The following is a 14425-nucleotide window of genomic DNA, read 5'->3' as shown; positions in this document are numbered from 1 at the left end:
TATTGTATTTTGAGTTTATGGGTAGAACCTAACTGTTAGGTTGCTAGGTGTGCAGCTGGCTGATAGATTGACCACTTCTGTTCAGGTTAAGCGCGCTGGGATTCCAGTTTACCCAAATACACCTTTGACTTATAAACAGATATCTGATTCAGAGTCAAAATTGCAAAACAAAATAGCCCCATTGACAATGGGAATTACGTTTGTATTCCCTAAAAAATAAATGCTCTGCTAACCTATAAATCACGAGTACTTCAAAATCTTATTGGGAGCCCTGATGCCATCTCCTCTATGCATATAATTTTATAAGAATGTCTGTGCAATGGGGACTAGGCACGTGTATCGAACAATCACACATACTCCTAAACTCTATTTCTGCTCATTCTCCAAAGATGTGGCCCTCTGATTGTACACAAATGGAGTAAAAGATGTTGAGATCATCTTATCCTCACATCCAAAGCCTGACGCTGTTTGAATGAAGATATGCGACTCATGTTTAAATAGTTCAATGCTAGGGTGAGTGTTCTGAAAAATTAAATGATCACTACCCATTGTGCATATAGAATGCTTTTATTACAGACATATTTGCCAAATATAATGATTTATGGGCATTCATACATACCTAAGAATGTTCTATTCATTAATGCAATGTAGCCAGGAACCCTCATTTGTGCTATTTGTGCCATTCCCCTTTCTCATAGGGGTGTTTCAAATGCATACAATAGTAGTGTACCAAACTCTCCATCATGGAATGATAACATTCTATCAGAAAATCATTCATATACTTATTTTAGGCTCTGATGATGTGCTTTTTCTCCAAGGTATGTGTGAATTTCTTATTGTGACTACAATATCTATTGAAAGTGATGATTAGAAATTAGCATTGTGTTAACATTTTTTAAAAAAAGTCAGGTTACAATGTAAGTAAATTAAATAATGTCCTTTTTTATTTTTAATAGCTTCTTTTGCAGTGAATAGACACCATTATTTTCTCAAAATGTCGGTCCTACTTGGAAAGGCGAACATTCAGTCTAAAACCAGTCTTATGTTTCTTCTGCAAGCCGGGAGGCAATGTTGAATTTGTGCGATGGCCACTGATTACTGAACCTGCACATTTGTTATGGTATGAACACACACTAATACTAAACAAAAAGTAGAAAATAACAAACAAAGTTGTAAACCCTGCAACCTGGACTTCTGGCCTCGTACATGGTCTGTCAGAACAGCCGCACCCCCTGTTGAGCCTATTCGCAAGGCCCTCCTTGGCTCGCCTCATAAAATGCGACCTCAGTGAGATGGCGCCATGTTTGTGGGACATATGCAGTGACAATGGATGTCTACAAACACCAGTGTTACTGAGGGGGCTCCCCCACTAAGCATAGGAACTGGGGAGAATCAACAGTGCAACCAAAACATGTTCACAGCGTTGCTAGGAAATCACTTAGTGTCCCTTCTTCAATAGCTAATCAATGAATCATTCTAACTGGCAATCATAAACCTCTTGCAAAGAGAAGAAAAAAATAAAAACTGCTCCATATCATGTCAATGAAATACATCCCTTCGTGGTAATTTACTTCATGGAAATTACTTTCAATTTTCACTTCAATTTATTTTGGGGGGGGGGCAATGCCCCACTTCCCCCTTCACTGCCACCCTTCAACAAGCCCCTCCCCACCCCCTTTTGCCCCTTAACTCCCACATACATATACACATTCTAAGTAATACAGTGCAAATAATTACTGCACAGAAATGTACCTTGTGAAAACAATGGGAGAGCATACAAATACAGCCCGCCACCAGCAAGATGTCTGTGTGTTTTCATAGGCGTGCTCCTGTCAGCAATGGCTGGACAGACTCTAGCAACCCCACATCTAACAATGGGACTCTCACAGAAAGAGAGAGATAGGTACATAGCATGAGAAAGAAAGAAAGATAGACAGAATGCAGAGACAGAGAGGGGGGAAAAGAGAAGAGAGGGCTGGAGAGAGCGAAGAGAAAGAGGTGGAGAGAGACAAAGAGAGAGAAAGAGATAGAGAGAGAGGGGGGAAGAGAGAGAGAAAGAGAGGGAGTGAGAGAGAGAGAGACTGAGAGGGAGCGAGAGAGAGAGGGGAGAAAGAGAGAGAAAGAGAGAGAGAGAGAGAGAGAGAGAGAGGGGAGAAAGAGAGAGAGAAAGAGAGAGAGAGGGGGGTTGTGCACTAGATCAGTGAAAGATACAGTGGGCACAGAGAGGGAGAGAGAGATAGAGAGAGAGAGAGAGAGAGAGAGAGAGAGAGAGAGAGAGATAAAGAGAGAGAGAGAGGGACGGTAGTGCACTAGATCCGTGGATGATACAGTGGGCACAGAGAGCGATAGAGAGAGAGAGAGATACAGAGAGAGAGAGAGAGGGAGAGAGAGAAAGAGAGAGAGAGAGCGAGAGAGAGAGAGAGAGAGAGAGAGAGAGAGAGAGAGGGGGTAGTGCACTAGATCAGTGAATGATACAGTGGGCACAGAGAGGGAGAGTGAGAGAGAGAGAAAGAGAGAGAGGGAGAGAAAGAGAGAGAAAGAGAGAGGGGGTAGTGCACTAGTTCAGTGAATGATAAAGTGGGCACAGCTAGTTTTATTAGTTTCCCAAAGTTATTTTAACAACTTAATCTGCCCTGCATTTGAACCCGTGAAGTATTCCAACATCTCCATTAAAGCTACCCAATCTGTCTCCTACTGCAATTGTACCCTGCAGTCTCTCCATTGCCCTCTAATGGGACACTTGCATAGTACACCATCTTTCTCATAGCTACTGCCTCTGTCTGCTTCAGTTTTAATACCGGCCCAGTGAGGTATTTAAATGCCTCTGTGAAGTCTCCTTGTTCTGTCTTCTACCGTATTTATACCACAACATTATTTAAATATCTCTATCATATCTCGTCCATCCATCCTCTAGCGTGTTTATACCACAAAAGCATTTAGATGTCTCCAACACATCTCTTGCATTCATCCTCTATTTTATTTGTGCACCACAAGTATGTACATGTCTCTATCATGTCTCGTGCATCCATCCTCATTTCGTATTTGTGCACCTCTAGTATTTAAATGATTCATTTCCTTAAATTCCCCCAGTCCAGATCAAGGCAATGTGGAAATAAAACAATCGTGAGTGTTTTTCGTAAAGTCATGACTGGGTCAGTTCATTTTTTAGCTTTGAATCGTGTTTCCATATCTAGATACGTACAGTACTTAACAGTATATTGCAAAAGGTCGATCAGTCATTCGTTCGTTGTTGCCCAGGAGCGCACGTGTTCATGTATAAGACTTCAGAGGCTGCAGCAGATCACACAGTTAGAGCAAATCCCATCACCCGAATTCTTGCACTGTGACAGATGCTGTTACCTGAAACACTGGAGCCTTTTCTTCTTTAAGGTCTGTATGATTGGACAGCTGCCATAAACTCCTACAACAAAACAAGGATGTGATACAGAAACCATATATATATATAGATTTTCGCGTAAACATAGTTGAATAATAGCTTTCTAATCCCTAGAATGGCAGGAGGACATATTTGCACTAATGATGGTAGTTCTGAGCAATTCTGATGACACTCTTAACATGTTGCTATTAAAGCTTCAATGGAGCAAGAAGGATAGGGGATTGGGACAAGTCCGGGGACAATTCACTATATTATGAAGTGGGAAGCGGCGTTGGATGGCATAACTTAAGGGATTGTGATATGGTGAGGAGTGAAGTGAAGTGATCAAAAGACTATGATGTGTGGAGCTGTGCAATGGTTAACACATCTATGATGGGGAAGGTGCATTGCAGTGGGAAGTCAGGGTGCAATGACCGAGAAAGCAGCATGGAAGAGAGGAAGCCATGGGACTATAATGCAAGGCCTCTAATGAGTGTAGGGACCTGAAACAGTGTATGTCAGGGTACACATGCTGGGGAGAGGGTCCTGGAAAATGCAGGGGTACGGGGACTATGTTGAGGGAAAAAGCATGGTGGTGTTGTTGGTCAGTTGATAGAGACAGAATCAGTCCCTATGATGAAATAGGTCTGGGCCTGGTGGTATCTAAACACGCAGGTTGGTTCACAGTTTTCTCCTAACTGCCTCCATAGTGGTGAGCAACCTTGCACAAGAGTGTAGATGCAGCCGCCTAATGCTGTGGGTAAAAAGGGCATCACATCAAGTGCATTGCAATGATCCTAGAACTCCTGTTCACTATCACAGCTGCACAGGTGCCTGATCCCTCCATTCAGAAGAAAAACATCATTTTAGGAAATAAGGGCTGACATCTGTTGGAACTCTGAACAATGAGACAACCAGACATTAAACAATTACCACCTGATTTACTTCTTCCACTCCTGGTCAGGTGGTCTGAAATATGTTCTCTCATTGGATCTCCAGATGTTACTGTCAGGGTCTTGCTGATCTTTCACTAGGACCTTGTACTGTAAGTTCCAGGATTCAGTGCTTTATCTTGCAGTGCCTTTGTTCAGAAACCCCAGTGTCTCTGACCTAAGCCTCCCTCTCCAGAGATATTAATGTTGCTTCTCAGTACTCGCAGTCACAAGATCCCAATTCTGTCTCCACAATCGAGAGCTCCCGGAGAGTGTCCTCCAAGCTGCAGCATGCATCATTCATCAATTCAATCTCTTTTATCAATGGCTCTAGAATCCTTTCCTCCAAGTGCCACCTTCCCGCGTGTCTCAAGACAGTATTGTTTTTCTAATGGCTGCACCCACTTTTCCTTCAGGTTCCAGCATATACCTGTGAAGGAATGCCACCTGGCAAGGGTGTAGGTAGGAGCCCTGTTTATTTTTTAATTTATAATTAATATAAAATGTTACAGGTCATTCTTTCTCTGAGAGGGTGGCCCACTGACCCCTCTCCACAAAGTGCATGCCAAACGCATGGTGTACACCTGTTCTATGCTGAGTAATGATCCTGATCTACAATGCTTGCCACCCTGTGGCACAGAGGAGGTCTGGTGAGCACAGATGCCCTCCAACAGCTGCACTGACAGCCAAGTCATAGCAGCGTAGGGGCTGTATTTAACATATGCACTACTGTTCCTAAAATCACATTACTATCAAAGTTGCTATCCAGGTGGCAGTTGTACATTTTGAATATACACCATACCTGAGATAGGGCATGGTGGTTAACATCTCCCAAACTTATTAGAGCCACATCAATTTGATACCATATCTGTGTCAGGACCGCAGCCCCAGCTGTGTTATGGAAGGGTTATTTATGCTCTGGGACAAACATCCTGGCCCTGCCAAGTGACAGGTAGGAGACTGGATGACTATGCCTCTCCTTTCGATCCTTTGTGAGGTTAGGTAACACCTATCTCCAGCGAGACAACCTAACAGCAGGAGCTACCCTGAGAAACAGGAATCACAGGGTGAACCCATCACGAAAGGACTAGCCCGACACAAGGCTGCTGCATACCAAAAGGGCCTTTAATGGTATTGAAAAAGGAGTGAGAGGTGTTAGTGTAGGCAGGGGGAAATCGGACTAGCTGGAGGAAGATTCCAGCATCATGTTTTCTCTCTTTATCTCTCATCCTTCCTGCCCCCTCCTCTTCCTTAAACACAAAGCACTTTGGGTAGCATGTCAGAAGGAAAGGTTCACATTGGACCCCTAAAGCATGCTTCAGTCCAATCACCTGTAGAGATTTGCCTTTAAAATAAGGCCACCCGTGCCTCCTGGTTTTATTCGACCTCTCGGCCGCTTTCGACACAGTACACCAGACGCTCACAGACACCCTACTTCCGTGCATGGAGATCAGCGACCTTGTCCTATGCTGATTGAAGTCCTACCTCACTAACCACCAGATATTAGTTCAGATGGACTCCTCTAGATCGCCAATACTACCCGTCACCTGTTGAGTTCCGCAGGGTTCCATCCTCTTCTAAGTGATCTTCAATCTATACATGGAGCTGCTGGGAGCCTTCATAGACACCCACAACATCCGCATCCACCAATACGCTGATGACACGCAGCTATACCTCAAGATTGACTGCATCAAGGACATCCAAAAGCTCAACACCTGTCTCTTGCTGATCCAGTTGTGGATGTCCAGTGCATACATAAGAGCTCAACCCCTTCAACACTAAATTCCTACTCCTCGCAAGAACACTGAAGAACACCAAACACCCAGACATACATACCTGGCCATCAACCATGAACCTTAAGAGCTTCACACCCAAGCTCACCTCCTGCACCAAGTTCCTCGGGTTCCACATCGACAAACACCTCTCCTTCAAGACACACATAGCTAAGAAAAGTCAGACAGCTTTAGATCCACCATTCACGCACTGGTCCTATCTCACCTCGAAGGCCTCATCATGGGTCTATGCAGATACGACTGCATCACCCTGGCCATCATCGACCTTCAATGACTCCCACTGCACACACAAATCACATTCAAGTCTTGTTGCATCATCTATAAGGCAGCCAACCTCAAGTCACCCAGCTACCTTGTGGAGAAACCCAACGTCTCCAGTCGATAGTGCACCACCAGAAGCCATGACACATGCAGACTTAAAATCTGCTGCTGCAAAAAGGAAAGGAAAAGAAAACAAGCCTCCTCTGCGTATGGAAAATCCACCTCGTCAGCATTAGACTCGTCCCCACGCTCCTACAATTCAGAAAAGAACTCAAGACCCACCTCTTCAGGGAGTCCTCAACACCAAGGCCCCCACACCACCTGACTTGCTAGACATCGTCCACCCCTCTCCTCCCTGCTACACTGTACAGCTGTACCATCCTCTGTGCCCCTCTGTATCCTACCTCCTGCTGTATATCTGTTCTGTTGTTAACTCTGAAAATTGCTCTGTTATGCACCTGTACTGCTCTATACCTCTGTAAAGTGCTCCGTTGCTTCTCAAAGCTAGGTCTGCACTCAATAAATACAATCATAATAATGCAGATAATAATAATACAAAAAGAAGGGGTCTCCCACTCCTTCTAAGATTCACTCTGGAACAAACACCTGAGAAAGAACTCATTGGATCTCTGTTGGGTGAGTTGCCTTTCCAAAGCCCTCCACCAGTGAGGTTTAGTCTGCGTGTCCAAGGCAGAGGCAAGCTCTGTTCCTTACCCATGCCCAAGGTAGATTGGGCGTGACCTACTGCTGAAACAAGACATGCATCACGGCAATCCACACTGCTTCATAGGGCTTCATCATGGTGAAATACTCATGAACATGTGGGCTAGCCTCCATTGCTTGGGAGCCCGAGAATAAGTACAACCTTCTCAAACCACTTGGGCATCACGCATCCACCATTACCAGCAATTAATATACGACTCAAACCGGCTTGACTCCGACCAAATCCCAGCGAGTGCTCTGATATGCATCGTTCAAACGTCACCTTCGTACGCCAGCTTGCCGCTTCACTCAACATGTCTTGTTGCATCACAGCTGGGTTTGGTCTACTGTTATAACAGCTCAAAATATGGTTCAAAGCCGTCGAACCACCAATAAGGTACTAATAGCCCCTAACTGCTCCCTTGTATATTTTGGGTCTTAGAAACAGTTTAGGTCACTTGTGCACCTTTTTCATCGAAAGACATATCCTTTCTAAAAGAACATTATGGCTGTTGAATTGCCTTTTCAGCCCTGTATTCATATCTAGAGTGCTGCATCTTTCTTTCTCTGCATCTTTTCTGTTCTTTCCACAGGGGTGGGCTTGTACTGTATTTTTTTATTTAGTTATTCTTGCAGATGGTGAATTTAATTAATTTATAGAACCTCGATTGGACATTCCCTTTATCTTGGACTGTTATCATTTTGTTGTTGGTTTGCTACTGAATCACACTCACACCCCTCTGGAAAGTATAGCATTCACTCTGCGCACATTACCACAAACGTAGAAGGAGGCATATCTCTTAACTGTGTCTGTTTTACCCTTTTGGTTGGGTTCTCTGTTGGCTTTTGGAAGTGTGAGGTTTGCGTAACTACTCACCCATGTACTCCTGCAAAGCTTAAGTCATTTCATCACAGTACCATTTATCAATTCAATCTGTTTATTCAACGGCTATAGGAGCCTTTCCTCCAAGTTGCAATATGCAGTGTTGGTCAGTTTCATTTTGTTTTACCAGGCTGCTCGTCGGGCTCCCTCCTCTGGACCTTCTCCCCATTTTCTCTCACCAAAATGTCTTTTCTTCATCCTGGGCAATTCTCGTCAGTTCACCTGCTCTGCAACATCTAGTGTCCTCAAACAAGTATCCACTTTAGTCTGTTCACTGCCTCCTCTCCTTCTCATTGTTACTCAAACACACTCCTGCTTCAGTGAACACTCCTGTGGCTGCCTGCGTTCCCAGTTTTTGGTATTTCACCACCATCTCTCTTCTGATTTTCTCACTTGTCTCATCCTTGCTGCTACTCCCTGGTACCATGCCTGGCATCAGGGTCTTCTCCCGTTCACAATCTACCATCTTAGACTCTCCATGATTTCTCTGCACTGCAGCTGCTTCACATCTCTCAGTCTTCTTAGTCCCTTTTCTGTTTAGTGGTCCTGTGGACTGCCAGCTCTCAACAGAAATGGAGGAAATGATGTGTCAATCAATATATTCATTTGTCTCCTGGAGGTCACTTCACCACATGACCACAATATTGATAATGTGCAGCATTGTGAATAACAGAAGCATACTTCTTTTCATCTTCATATGAATAGTAGTTGTTCAAGTTATAGGCCCTCATTAGGAGTTTGCCGGTATCCCGCCGGTTCTACTGATGCCTCACTGGAAAACATCTCTTACCGTTAACGGCGCCCGATAACCCAGTATTTTTTTTTTTTTAAAACTTTATTTTTGAAATTTTTCAAAACAGTAAAAACACATGTGCACCATCAGGGTGCACTAACATAGCAAAGTACAGCAGTGGGAGAGAAACGAAAAAAAGGGGGGGAAGAAGTGGGGAGGGGGGGACAGGGAGTAGAAGGGGGTGGAGCAAAGCAACAAACTCATACAACATTTCCCTCTCCCGAACACGACCGCGCAGTCACCCCCCCCCCACCCCGCTCACAACTACAATAACTGGTATCAGGACTTTCCTGGTTAATTGTTAATCATCGTTAAGGCACTCCTCTGTAGTGTATCTAGACCCTACGGTTCTGTTTCAGCCTCAGGAGCTCTCGGAAGTAGAGGGAGCTGCACTGTTTAGCAGATATGTAATATATGGCCCCCAGATGTCAGGGGGTCGTGCATGCAGTGGCAGGGTCTTTATGAATTCACTCTCTACATCCTGGCAGTAGGTAATATCTTTTTTCCAATCTTCGATTTTGGGTAGAGGGCCCCGGCTCCAAGCCATGGCTATCCGCCTACGAGCCAGCACCAGGAGGAGTGCTGCCAATCTGCGGGATGCAGGACGTAGGTATTTCGTTAGGCCAAGGAGGGCCGCCAGCGGTAACGGGGCAACTTGTTCCCCGATAACATCAGTGACAAACTGTAGGGCTGAGATCCAGAACCGCTGGATTCCGGGGCAGTCCCATGCCAAGTGGAAGAAGTCGGCATTTGCCGCCATACAACGGTCACATTGAGCCGACACCTCAGGGTGATGACGGTGCTTCCTGGCAGGGGTGTAGTATGTCTGGTGCACATAGTTAAAGTGTATCAATTTGTATCGTGTGTTCACCGCGACTTTCTGGGTTTGACGTAGAATGTAGGACCAATCCCCAGGCTCTATCGTCATCTGGAGGTCTGACTCCCACCTTTGTTTACTTCTAGCATTGGGTGATCCGGTGTCTGCTATCAGGGATCGATAAAGTGTCGAGACCAACCTCCCCTCTCCCCGGGCCTGGATGGTGTTGTGCAGTAACTCCCACGTGGGGGGTTGTATAGGAAAGGACGGCATTATTTTTTGCAGGGTATATCGCAATCTGAAATAAAGGAAGACATCCAAAGAGGTAGTACCGCCCCTATCCTTGGCCATCTGAGGCGTCAGGAATGTGCCGTCTGGGAAGAGATCCCCGAGGGAGTGGACGTTAAGTTTGTCAGCCCATATTAGAAATACCTTCTCGTTGGTGAGGGGGATACCGGGGATGAACCTGATCGGTAGAAGAGGGGAGTATCGTACGGTCACCCCGTATTTGGTGGCCATTTTCTTCCAGATCGCGTACGTAGAAAGGACAGTATTTAAGGTGTTGTATGGAACTGGAATTTGACTGATGATAACGGCACTGAGCAGGTTGGGAGAGGCCAGTGCGCGCTCCACCTGCACGTGGGGGCGCACAAAGTGGATTGTGTACCAGTGGCTCAGAAACTGTGCCTGGGATGCCCAATAGTACTTCTCGATGTCCGGAAGCGCAAGGCCTCCTTTTGACGTCGGCAGGACTAAGGTGTCGTATGCCACGCGCGCTGGTTTGCCGGCCCATAACAGTTCTAGCACTGTGGACTTGATTTTTAAGAGAAAGGATTTGGGGAGGAGTAGCGGGATATTGGTAAACAGATATAGAAGTTTGGGGAGAATAACCATCTTTGTGAGGGAGGCTCTGCCCCACAGTGTCAGTGGAAGCATTTTCCATCTATGCACTCGTTCCCGAATGGAGGTGAGTGTGGATACATAGTTATCTTTATAGATCTCGTGGTGGTTACGGGACATGAGTATACCCAGGTATCGTACCCCAGAGGTCTCCCATTTAAAGCCATAATCGTCAGTGAAATGTACCGTATGGGGGGTCAGAGGGAATATCACAGATTTAGAGTAATTGATTTTTAATCCCGACATTTGCCCAAATCTTAATACTTCCCGCATAACTGGGTTCAGATTCTCCTGGGGATTGCCGACAAATAGTATAACATCGTCAGCGTAAAGAGAGACAATCAATTTGTGTGGTCCTAATTGGAGGCCTCTGTCTATATGGAATTCGCGCAGCCTGGAGGCCAGGGGCTCCATGATAAGGGCAAAGATCAGAGCCGAGAGCGGGCATCCCTGTCTCGTTCCGCGTTCAAGTGAGATGTGTGTGGATCTGGTGTTCCCTAGGGTGATAAAGGATTTGGGGCTATTGTACAATAATGACACCAGTTTGATGAAGAAATTGCCAAAACCCATTTGTCTAAGCGTTCTTAACATGAATGGCCATTCTACAGAGTCAAACGCCTTCTCGGCGTCGAGTAGCACCGCCACTGCCTGGTGTGATGGGTCCAAGGCCTCCATGACGCCAAACAGACGCCTGATACCATAGGTGGTGCTGCGCCCTGGGATGAATCCAGCTTGATCCCCAATCACCAGAGCCGGCATCAGGGGGAGGAGTCTGGAGGCAAGGATTTTGGCCAGGATTTTGTTGTCTAGGTTGATCAGGGAGATTGGCCTGTAAGATGCACATTCGTCGGCGGGTTTGCCGGTTTTGTGTAGCAGAATAATATTGGCTTCGCGTGATGTCGGGGGAAGACATCCGCTTTCGATGGATTCTTCATACACACATAACAGGAGAGGGGCGAGAGAGGATGCGTAGGCCTTGTAGAACTCACCGGTTAGACCGTCCGGACCAGGTGCCTTGGAGTTCGGGAGAGATTTTATTGCTTCCAGTATTTCCTCCGTTGTTATTGGGGCATTGAGGGGTTCTCGGAGATCTGCCTCCACCCAGTACAGTTCGGTATCGTCCAGATACGCTTGCAGAGCCTCAGAGTCCGAGTTGGGTCTAGAGCTGTACAGGTCCTGATAAAAGTCTCGAAATGTCTTGACGATGTCGACCTCTGAGTAGACACTCTGTCCCAGCGCATCTTTCACACATTCCACCCGGGTCGGAGTTTTGTCCACTGACAGTAATCGGGCAAGCAGGGCTCCCGGCTTCTGACCCTCTCCATAGTGCCGAATCTGGCGACTCCGTCCCAGGAATTTGAGCTCTCTGTCCGCTGTTTCTCTGAACTTCTGAAGCTCTTCTTTCAGTTCTGCTTGGATTTGTGGGTTTGGATTTGAAATGGCCTTCCTCTCGAGGTCTTTCAGGCGGGATTCGCTGTCTGAGAGTTCCCTACGGATCTGTTTCAGCACACCATTTTCCTTACCCAGACAAATACCACGCACAAAGCATTTCAGCGTCTCCCAAACGACGCCACTCGCCCTGACTGAACCTTGATTCCTCTCAATGAAGGACGTTATTTCCTCACGCAATTCATCAGCAAAGACTTTGTCTGAAAGCGCACCTGGCTTGAATCTCCAATGTAATCCAGGAACCGATGTGCCCACCATGGAGACGTCAAGTGTAACCATTGAGTGGTCGGATAGTGTGCGTGCTAGAATTTGGCTGGGTCCCCAGGCAAACGGGCAGTGGGCTGAGGCCATGATGTAGTCTATCCTGGAGCTGGTGTTGTGAACAGGAGAGTGGAATGTAAAGTCCCTCGCGTCTCGATTGTGATGTCTCCATGTATCGAGTAGGCCGAACGTCTGACATATCTCTCGAATCTGCCCGCTAGCTTTGGAACGATGTCCAGTGGTGTTATGCGATCGGTCTAGGCTGGGGTTCATCGGTGTGTTGAGGTCTCCACCCCATATGATAGTTCCTGCGTTGAATTTCCCCAGTTGGGTCATCACCCAGTTGAAGTTATCGGGTCCATCGGTGTTGGGAGCATAGGAGTTTACGATCACCATTTCTTTTCCCGCAATTATTCCCCTCACCAGTAGGCTCCTGCCTTCAGTGTCCTTCACCGATTCTATGAAACTAAAGTTAGTTCTCCTATCAATCAGGATTGCGACTCCCCTGGCAAAGGATGAGTACGATGAAAAGTACCTGTGGCAGCCCCAAGACTTGGCCCAATGCGATTCCGATGTCGGCAGGAGATGGGTCTCTTGAAGAATGGCGATGTTAACCTTGTGTCTACGGAGACATTGAAGGATTTTCCTGTTCTTTGCCGGCTGATTGCCGCCGCGAATGTTCCAGGTTGCGACTTTAAAAGTTAAGGCTGGCATTCCGAAAGCCGGGCAAAATCACGCCTGTCAGGATGTGCAAGTGAGAGTGGTGCCTTGAGGTAGTGGAGTAGCTGAGTGTTGGTTTCCAGGCTATCCGAGTTGTGTAACAGCAACGATATGAGGTGAGAGCGGGGTGAGCGAAGCGGCCGCGTCTGGCCTGAGACCCTCCCAAGTGTGGGCAACCCCCAACTGGCCCACAATAATCCCCCCATAGAGAACAAAGTTACAAGCGTAGCCGCGCTAGGGGCACTGGTAGCCCACCAAGAGGGTACCGGGCTTCCTACGGAATTTCGTTCCTGTGGTGTAAAGTGATCGAGGAAACTGAGAGTGTGCGGGCCTCGACCACTGGTTGCTGCGATTGTGGACTACGGAGGGTCTCCCCTCGCTCGCTCCTCGCGACGGGGTCTCGGATTGTTCCCGCCATGTCTGCAGCCGTTTCGATCTAGGTAGTCGTTGGCTTCATCGGGGGAGTTAAAGAATTGTGCCTTCCCTTCATGTTGGATCCGCAGTTTCGCTGGGTATAGCATAGAATACGGGATCTGATTGGCTTGTAGGCGACGCTTGACTGCCATGTAAGATCTTCTCTGTGTTTGCACCGCCTGTGAGAAGTCTGGGAAGATTTGAATGGAATCGCCGTCGTGTTGCAGGTCCCCCTTATCTCTGGCTGCTCTGAGTATGGCGTCGCGGTCTTTGTAATTTAGAAGCCTTGCGATGATTGGTCTGGGGTGTGCACCGGGCACGGGCCTAGTGTTCGGGATTCTGTGTGCTCTTTCTACCACGAAGAGTTGAGACAATAAATCTCTGCCGAAGAGAGCTATGCACATCTGTTCCACAAAATCTTCCATTTTGCCTGGGATTTGTCGCTCCCTTACCCCTATGATTCTGATGTTGTTCCGGCGGGAGCGACCCTCCAAATCTTCATTCTTGGCGCATATCACCTTCATTTGGGTTTCGAGCACCGAGACACGAGACGTTAGCGCCACTGATCCATCGTCTAGGTCGGACACACGTTGTTCGACGCTGTCGAGTCGATCGGCTTGTTTATCCAGCCTGTGCTGAAGCTGGTCGACCTTCGATGACAGAGTATCCAACTTGCCTCCCAGGCCGCTGATGCCGGCTTTTAGGTCCATCAGAATTTCCCTTATATCAAAGTGTGGGCCTTGGCCCTCGGTTAGCATCATGTCGGGTAGCGGGGAATTGGGCCTGCTGCTGGTCGTGGGCTTGGCCTGTGAGCTGGCCTCGAAGGTCAGCTTCTTCTGGTTCCGATCCACCTTCCCCATGATGATTCAGGGAGAGTGCCCGCAGCGAATTAAGGCTGTCCGGATGATTGCACAGTGTCTTTTGGAGCCCGGTGCGGGGAGTCTCCGCCGTCGGAGTTTGCCACAGGTCTTCTATGTGCGCCGTGGCGCAGGGCGCGGGGCGGGGGCCCAGAGCGCAATCCGCGGCCTATAACAGGGTGTCCGGTCCAGCCATCCTGGATTACGGTTTATATTCAGGGGCTGTGCCGCCGGGGTCTGCTCGTTTTCAGATGTCCGGGTCTCCGC

The 14425-nt window shown here is 47.3% G+C and overlaps 1 protein-coding gene across 2 annotated transcripts in view; it reads right to left on the bottom strand.

Annotated features, from left to right (window-relative positions):
* Window positions 1-14425, bottom strand: part of RUFY4 (RUN and FYVE domain containing 4) — a 239506-nt gene that overhangs the window by 79365 nt on the left and 145716 nt on the right. For both annotated transcript variants that reach the window (XM_069616819.1, XM_069616818.1), the window contains one exon: window positions 3361-3421. In XM_069616819.1, coding sequence (XP_069472920.1) covers window positions 3361-3421 — 61 coding nt within the window. The remainder of the gene's footprint in view (window positions 1-3360; window positions 3422-14425) is intronic.

Source organism: Ambystoma mexicanum, chromosome 9, assembly GCF_040938575.1.
Source record: "Ambystoma mexicanum isolate Mex_15411 chromosome 9, UKY_AmexF1_1, whole genome shotgun sequence".
Taxonomy (NCBI): Eukaryota; Metazoa; Chordata; class Amphibia; order Caudata; family Ambystomatidae; genus Ambystoma; species Ambystoma mexicanum.
This window is presented reverse-complemented; position numbering and strand designations above follow the sequence as displayed.